Here is a 9,079-nt window from a genome sequence, read left to right on the forward strand (position 1 = left end):
TCTCTCATATGGTTTCTGCTTCTTTGTCTTCCCATTTTGGCTCTCTTTCTGTGTTTGTTTCTATGTACTAAGCAAAGCTCCTAAGTCTTCCAGTCTTATTAGTGTGGCTTTGTGTAGTAGGTGTCCAGTGGCACAGTCCTGTGAGGGGTTCAGCTGCAAGCTAAGTTTAGCCCCAGCCTGTGCCCCTCCAGGGCCCATCTGTTATGATTCGGCAAGCAATCCACAGATGCTGTGCTTATAGTTGCCTCAAGAAACCACACCAGAAACCGAGGCCAGCTGCCACCAATGTGAGTTTTGGTGCTGCTCAGCAAGGAGCACCGGATTCTCCAGACTCTCTAAGGACAGAAATGGATGTGGCTTGGGGGCAGGGAGGGCAGCGTGAGTTGGGGGAAGCGGAGTTTAAACTGGGCGGAGTGACCTCTTGTTATCCAGTTCAATGACTTCTCAGCTATAATCACGCTGTGTCCACACACTGGGAGCAGGGGAAGGTTCAACAGAGAAACAATGAATAGCACTAGCACTTCCCAGGAGAGAGCCTTGCCTCCGGCCCTCACTCCAACAACTCAGTGTCCCCCTGTAGGTCCCTGGTGCCCCCCATGTAGCCCAGTCAGCGCTGGTGCTCAGAGTAAGCAGGTCCGTCACTGCCAAAGTCCGCTCGCAGAAATGGCCTCTTTAAGAGGCATCTGCAGCTGCTGCAGCCTCTGTCCCACTCAGCCGCTCAGGACCAGGCAGCCTCGTACCTTCACCCCCTCCTACCTTCTACATTGCAGGTTAATTATTTCTCCTCCTAGCTGTAGCACCTTTGTTCATCTAGATCCTAGGCAACTTTACTTGATGTTTGCTCTGTGTTTGTCGCAACTTTGTTTTGATTGCAAAAGGGATGAACAAAGTCTCTATCATCTACGCCATTTTTTTCTCACTGACCTCGCCAAACACAACTTTTACCTGTGTATCAGTAAAGGACCGTGATCGAAACCTGGATATTCTAGCAATGAACAAGGCTTTCCGTCTACAACTCTTTTTTTCTTTACTATACAAAATTATAAGAACAAGTATCTTCTGCATTTATTCTCTACCTACAAGAACACTTTACCCCTAGATCTTTGCATGGTTCATAAAGGAAGGAGTAGCCTTCTTTTTCTGAGCTTTTTAAAAAATAGCACCATATTTCACTGTCCCCTAATTTTCTTACCATGATTCACTTTTTTCTTCCTATGACTTATTGCTATTCCCTAATTTTCACTGTCCCCTAATTTTCTTACCATGATTCACTTTTTTCTTCCTATGACTTATTGCTATCTGTCTTTATACATTTATTGGCTTACAATCTGACTTTTACCAGAACTAGAATGTAACTCTAGTTCTAGAGAAACGATCTATCTGTATTGAAGCCTAGAAAAGACTTTCGCTAGGACATCATATATACTGAATAAATGAACTGAAAGTAAATAGGCCAAAAAAGTAGCCTTATTTGTTTATATTAGAGACATTTTATTAATGTGCAGGGTGGTTTTTTTCTTTTTTCTTTTTTTTTAAGTTTAGAGGGTGATTGGAGAAAATGCTTTGGAAGGAGAACTGGAGAGGAAATTTAAGCTGAAAATCAAAATTTTCTTTGGCTTTAGGTTAATCATCTTCTCCTCTTCTGGCATAAATAATAACTTAAGCAACTAATGTCATTAAAATTAAAAGGATAAAAGCCTTATGATAAGGACACCGTGTTCTCAACTGCATACAATTTTCATCATAGCATCCCTCGAATTTATAAAATGTATTAAATGGCAAATTTCACCCCGTAGGAACTCTGAATATAGCAGAAAGAATTCTGTCAATATCTATTACATGGTAAATAGATATCTTCAGATCCAACTAAGTAGAGTACAAATGTTCCACATAAGAATGTATGGATGACTTGGATTCTCTATAAATATATCTCAAGTAACCCTCAAAGAATTTAAATTGCTCGCCTCTTAACACAAGAAAGAACTATTTATAAATTATAAATACCAAGAAAATAAATACAAAGACATTATATATAATAAATATTGACCTTTTAGACCTATCTTTCTCAAGCACAGACATTTTAATTAAATTTAAATTATCTGTAGAAAGGCATACATAACTGTTTTCTATACTTACTTGCATGTACTCTGAAAGTTCAAAATAGGCTCTTCCAATTTGGCACAGCACCCAACCAGTATTGTAGTGATGAGAAGGTAGGTGGCTCAAGATATTTATAGCTTCTTTGCAGTTGTATGAACACAAAGCTAAGTAACCTTTCCCCATTTCACGAAGAAGGCTCATCAAACCTTCTAGGAGAAAAAAATGTAGTAAACAAAGGAGAAAAACACAATAAAACAGTTTGGTATTCTAGGAAGGCTAATTATAAAATAATTCATTAAAAATTCCAACATCTATCTAGAAAAACTGAAAGGCACTTTAATGAACATAAAGAAATTTATTTAAAATAAGCGAATAAAATAAAATATAAAGAAGATATTAAACATTTAAAACAGACCTGCTGCTGCTTTCTGTAGATTAAATGCCTGGATCTGAGGTGTGATTGTGGAGATTTTTCCTTCTGAAATGATGGAAGAGTCCAATTTTGTAATTTCCAGGCTATCATTTATGTTAGGTTGAGTTATTCCTCCTTTATTAGTTTTACTTTTTGTTTTTCTGTTTGGGATTTTAGGTGGAAACTTCATTTTTAATTTTTTGCTATTCTCCTATAAAAAGCAGGAAAGTCCCGCACGGGTTACACTCATGGATTTTAGACATTCCCCCAACCCTTTCTCAGATATCAGATATAAATAAATGCACAGTCTTTACCAATGTATATTTTTCTCAGAAGAAATTTTATAAAGACAAGTCTTTAAAGTCATTAACTTCAAATGAAATAATTCTGAAAATAAATCATATTAATAGAACATTTAAGGTAAATTAGCATTAAATATTGCTCTTTCCTGAAATTATATCGCTTTCATTATTTAAAAATAAGAATATAAGCGGATGCAATACTACTTGTCTCAGAGCATCATATTTGATGGCATAAAACTGTTAATCTGTATATGTCAGAGTTAAAAACTGTCTATAATATTTGTCAATGGACCAAGAAAATTTACCAGAGGCATAACGAGGCACTCCAATTGTGCAAAGAAATGTGCAAAGAACACAGAAAATTTCCATTTACTCTTCCCCTAATTTTCACCAATGATAATATCTGATATAACCATAGTGTATCATCAAATCCAGGAAATTGGAATTGGTACAATATTATCAACCAAACTACAGATCTTATTTGGATTTCATCAGTTTTTAAATGCACCTTTATTTTTTGGTGTGCACAGTTCTATGAATTTTATCATGGAGCGCAGTGTAATCAACTGCCACAATAAAGATACAGGACTGTTCTACCAGAACACAAAGAAATTCCCTTGTGCTGTGCTTTCATAGTCACACCTCCCCCGACTCTAAAACTCCTAATCACTGATCTGCATTCCACCATAATTTTGTCATTTCAACAATATTATTTATTAAAGGACTGAGAAAATTTACAAACGTTATAGATGACCCTCCAAATTAAAAAAAATTTAAACAGTCACCTAATCTACTTAGAGATTGCATCATCAATGACCAGAAATTTTAGAGGGGGATGCATTAGGTAAATGTGACATGCAGAAATCTTTAAATTACCTTGGTTGTAGAACTGTCACTAGTAAAAAGTCGTGAACTTCTTCGAGGCAGTGCATTTGGGGGAGATGTGATAGTAGGGCTCAATACCTGAGGTGTTGTACTAAAAAAAATTATAAAAGTAGACTTTTTTTTAGCATTTTATTTTATTATGACTTTCAAGTATACAGTACATTGGTTAGACATTTATATAGTTTTATGGAACAATCCTTCTGATTACTCTATGGCCCATCTGGCTCTCCACCTAGCCATTACAATACTGCTAATTGCATTCCCTATGCCATACTCCTCATCCCCATGACTATCTATCAACTACGAATTTGTACTTCTTTAGCCTTTCATCCCTTTCTCCGAGCCCTCCAACTCCCTGCCCCTTTGGCCGTCACCAGATTGTCCTGTATATTTGTGAGCCTGTTTTCGATTAGTTCTTTTTGTTCCTTAGATTCCTCAAATAAGTGAAAAAGTAGACTTTTTAAAAAACTCCATTTATTAACTATCGCTTCAATTCAGGTAGTTTGAAAAATATGCATTCAACATGTTTGCACTCTAAAGTTGATGAGTTTGGTTAGTCCTTTGCTCGTCCGTCTATGAAAACGCAGATTTAAAAACTATTCGTGTTACCATAAAATAATGAAGATTATTATAGATCTTCCCTCTATTTGAAATTGCTAATTTGAACTTAAAACAATCGACATAAAAATTCTAGATCAATAAATGGTAAACGCATCTATAAACCAATTTTCTCTAGCCCTCATTTGCAACTATAGCAAATTAGAAAAAAGGAAAAGACAGTTGGACAGACTGTCTCCATGCAGGGATACTTGCCAACAAATTCCACCAGAACAACTGATACTTGAGAATTTATTTCCCTGTACATTCAAATAGACACATCAAGGTTTATAGAGCAAAAGGAATCTAACAATCACTTGGATACATTTTTTACTTTAAAGGCAACTCCTCAAGATACAAGAATTCCACTTTTAGAAAGCAAGTAAACTTAAAACCTAAAATTATCTACTTGAGACTAGGAGAGTCTATGGAGTAAAGTATTTACAGTTTATACAGTTTATAGGAAATCCTAAAAGTTACCTGAGTTTGGGTCAAAGAGGTTACTGAAAAGAGATGCTGACCAGTGCATAAAGAAATACCCAGGCTGTCCTTAATCCTTTCAAAAGGCAGAATCACAAAAAAGTTCTGTCTGAGAAGTGGGAGGGAATAACTTCATAGCATGGATCAGTTTATATGTAGAACAAGCCTGAAAAGATGCTGAGATTGCTTTAAACAGACAGAAGCCTGAAGGCAACATCAATCTTGGGATAGAAGTGAAAATAATTAAGAGAGTTCTGGAGTTTGGGGGTTAAAGAAGACAAGCTCTTTCTATTTTATAATTTTCACTAGGTTCTGTTAGTTTCAAAGGGCAATTTGACAAAAAGGAAAAAAAAATGCTCTACATCTGAAAGGCACCAGAAAAATGAAGCAGGATACCGAGTTCGAAACATTGGTTATATCATATAAAATGTGTGTGTGTATTTTTATAGATTGCCTCTGTTTAACTAGGAATTTGACAATGAAATGTGTGTGCACCAGAATCAGACTGTTCAGATTTGTAATCAGGCTCTCCCACTTACTAATGTGATTGTGTGTTGGTTATATTAAACATTTTTTAAACAAAGTTTTTGTAAATAGCATCATTTTATGGCTTTGTAATAAAATATGGAATGTCCTAATAGTTATAAAAAATGCCCTGGAAAGATTATAGAAATGATTTTTAGAGAATAGCATATGTGTAGAAAATGATGACACAAACTTTCTTGGGTGATTTAGCTGAGAGTACTATGTTATTCTAACCATCTCCCAAAAAACCCCAAAACGAACAAACAAAAACCCACAATTTTTTAAATAGCAGACTTCTGCCAATTATGAGAAGTAATATGGACCAGATTTATTTTCCCATCTTAAACTGTAATACTGAACAAAAGATATGAAACAATGTTTTTCAGACACTGGATAGCGGGTAGCACATGCCTGAAGAGCTCTGAGGATGCAGCACAGGGAAGAACACAGAGCTTAGTGGTCTCCATGTGCTGAGAATTCAGAGAAGCCAAGGCAGCTAGAATTTGCAGGTCAGGGTACCCGAAAGGAAAGAGCTACAAAGAGAGGAGCTCCAAAGATCCGCAGGAGGCTTCCCTAGAGTATTCAGTTCAAACTGACCAGTGTAGGTATTTGAGTGTTGTATAATAAAGGATTTACCTTGTCTCTGTCCCAGGTTCTCAGGAGGAAGCTTCTAAATCCTCAGTTTCCCAAGAGATAGGAATGTATTTATTATTAATGGTGGGCCCTGGGACCACACCTGAGTTTATGCTAATGAAGTGACTCATGGTGGACCCTCAGACAGTTTCAGGATGACAAAATAAAGAGTAGCTATTTAATAAAGCAATGTTATAGGTTGAATTGTATCTCCAAAAAGATATGTTGAACATCTCACCCCCAGGACCTGTGAATGTGATCTTATTTGGAAATAGGGTCTTTGCAGCTATAATCAAGTTAAGATGAGGTCACTGGGGTGGTCCCTAATTCAGTAGTATGATGTCCTTAAAAGAAGAGGTAAATCTGAACACAGAGACACACAGGGAAGATGGCCACGTGGAGACAGAGGCTGATACTAAATTATGCTACCACAAACTAAGGAATGCCTAGGGCTACCAGAAGCTAAAAGAGAAAGGAAAGATCCCCCTCTAGAGGCTTCAGAGGTTGTATGGCCCTGTCAAAACCTTAATTTTGGATTATAGTGTCTAGAACTGTGAGTAAATAAATTTCTCTGGCTTTAATTTGTAATGCTTTGTTACAGTAACTGTAGGAAATTAACATAGGCAATAAAGGAGAGACAATGGAATCAGTAAGACAAACAACACAAAATTATTACTAGTTGATGCTCATTATAATATTTATATATATATTACTTTAGTTTTAAGTGAAATGTATGATTCAATAAATTGTTTAAATATTCTTTAGGATTAGCATATATTCGGCCTATATCACATTGCTCTATAGGAGGCCTCAGGCTCCTCATAACGGAGCCCCGGGAAATTACTGTCACCTATCTTCAAGCTGGCACTCATGAAGACACTCATCATCTTCACATTTTAGAAATATTGAGGCCTTTTATATAGTCAAGGTATATGCACATGTGTGGCTGTTTTAAGACTTATGGTACATGTTCACTATATTAGGAGACAGAGTTGTATCTTCCTTTTAAAATATTAGCTATTATTTAGTTTTGAGTCCTTGAACAGGAAAATAAATCCTATTTAACACCATTTCTGTATGGAAATGGATTTGTTATTTGAAGATTTACTAGATTAATTTTATCATCTGTTTATAAAAATGTATAATATGGGAAGGGGAGAATAAAACCTATCTGTACTTGACCAATGGAGAAGGTTGTGTAAATAAGAAAATTATTTTGGAGGAGTGTTCAAAATACCCAGTTTAAACAAATTCATGAGACAGAGTAAACTAAAAAATATTTTAGCTAATTCTTGTCTTGATCTGCATTATAATACTCAACTAAAAATTACACTAATCTTTTCAGTAAGTTAGAAATCTCAAATTTCACAAACTCAAAATTTATAATAGTCACTCCAGAATTTTTAGGAGACTCAAAACTTGCCTAAATTGAAATATAACCATGTTAAGGCAAGAAAAACTGAACAATATCAAATACCATAACAAATACCTTGTTTGTGGGCCAGAACTTTGTGTTTGTGCAACGAGAACTGGAGTCACCTCTCGACTATTTCCACTCTGTGAGAAGACAGACTTCGTTCCAGTTTGGCCGATTCTGGCAACGGACTGCAAAACACAAAAAGTCTAAGGTTTATGAATTATAAATTGGGTTATAAATGATAAAAGACACTGTGCTGCTTCCATCTTCATTTTCCCCAATGCGTGCAAGATTTCATAACATACACTGTCATCTGAAAACATGGACTATTAATGTCATTATCAATGTTATATTAGAATGAACATCAGAATACTTCCACATTTTAACTTTAGTATTTTTATCTTTATCTTACCCTTTCATCTTTTACTTTAGTTTCTAAAAAAAGGCTCAAATTTCCTGAAAGCCATTTATTACATATCTTTTCCAGCTGGGGCTAAGTGCTGAAGAATTTTAAGACAGTTATATTCTCAAGATTTATGATTTAACTTAGTATACATAAAAAATAATAATATAATATTTCATATTCCTTCTTTGGCCCTTAGTAAAAACAGTTCTATACAGGTATCCCTCACTTTCTGAAAGTTCGTGTTACACTACTTTGCTTTAACAAAATACCTACATTAGTACCTGTTTTTGCTAACCAAAAGAAACCTGAAGAGGATTTTCCCTTTTATGAAAAAAGGTGGAAAGCAAATAGTGTTCAGTGTCTCTTTCGCAGTGAGCTGGTACAGAGGCATCGTGTGCCCCCAGCATGACAGCAGCTTCGAGAGGCTCCCTCCCTGGGAACTACACTCAGCATTTCAGCATCAGCTACCATGGCTTTGAAATGTGTCCATGAGCATCTGTGTTTTAATCTCGATTAATTTTGTGCATCTGTTACAAGATGTGTCCTAAAGTATCAGAAGAGCCTAAGAGAGCTCGTTAAGATATCATGCTTAGTGAAAAACTTGAATGTAATTAAGTGTTTCAATCCTGGTGAACCGAGTAAAGACATTGTGCATATGCCGAATTTGGGGTCTGGAAATGCTCAAATTTTTTCCATATAAATTAATGGTGACTGTTTCTTGCTTTAAGCCAGTTTGGCTTACAGAGGTTTCATGAATACTCCACTTTCAGATAGCGGGGAAAATCTATAGCAGAGGAGTATATCAAAAAAAAGAAATTATCCAATTATTTTCCAAATTCCAAGGATATTACTCTTAGAATTAAAATTTCTTTCCACTGTATTCTATCTCTCATTAACCAGTCTCTCCTCCCTTTGAGGGGGAAAGAAAACTTTGCTTGTCCCTTTCTGTCTTCTCTAATTTATCACCTTATTTCTATTCATTTTTTCACTTATCTTCACTATAAAGTGATCTATGACTATTGTATTAGTAGATATTTAAAATTTTTTTACTACCAGATAATTTTCTTCAAAACTTAACTGCTACTTTCATAGTCACTATACATAATTCTTAAACTGTACATTACAAATAATCACTAATAATCATTTTCTCATCAGATATGAAAGCCTTATTTTAGCTTTTCCTACACTCACCATCACTGACCATCTCCTCCTTTCGAAACTTATGTATAACTTCCAGAATAGTATAGTACCTTTATTATTTGTTTTACCATTTCATTTGCTAACATCTCTTTCTTCCACTAATTGTACTCCTTAACTACTCT

The 9,079-nt window shown here is 35.5% G+C and overlaps 1 protein-coding gene across 9 annotated transcripts in view; it reads right to left on the reverse strand.

The window, feature by feature from the left end:
* Window positions 1-9,079, reverse strand: part of CDC27 (cell division cycle 27) — a 59,256-nt gene that overhangs the window by 17,853 nt on the left and 32,324 nt on the right. For 4 of the 9 annotated variants that reach the window (XM_015588026.2, XM_006910173.3, XM_025045573.1 and 1 more), the window contains 4 exons: window positions 7,424-7,539; window positions 3,691-3,790; window positions 2,516-2,723; window positions 2,137-2,309 (listed from right to left, as the gene is read on the reverse strand). In XM_015588026.2, the coding sequence (XP_015443512.1) occupies window positions 2,137-2,309; window positions 2,516-2,723; window positions 3,691-3,790; window positions 7,424-7,539 (597 nt within the window). Of the gene's footprint in view, window positions 1-2,136; window positions 2,310-2,515; window positions 2,724-3,690; window positions 3,791-7,423; window positions 7,558-9,079 lie in introns of all 9 variants that reach the window. The other 5 variants (XM_025045572.1, XM_025045576.1, XM_025045574.1 and 2 more) reach the window with 3 other exon arrangements.

Source organism: Pteropus alecto, unplaced genomic scaffold (genome assembly GCF_000325575.1).
Source record: "Pteropus alecto unplaced genomic scaffold, ASM32557v1 scaffold313, whole genome shotgun sequence".
Lineage (NCBI taxonomy): Eukaryota > Metazoa > Chordata > Mammalia > Chiroptera > Pteropodidae > Pteropus > Pteropus alecto.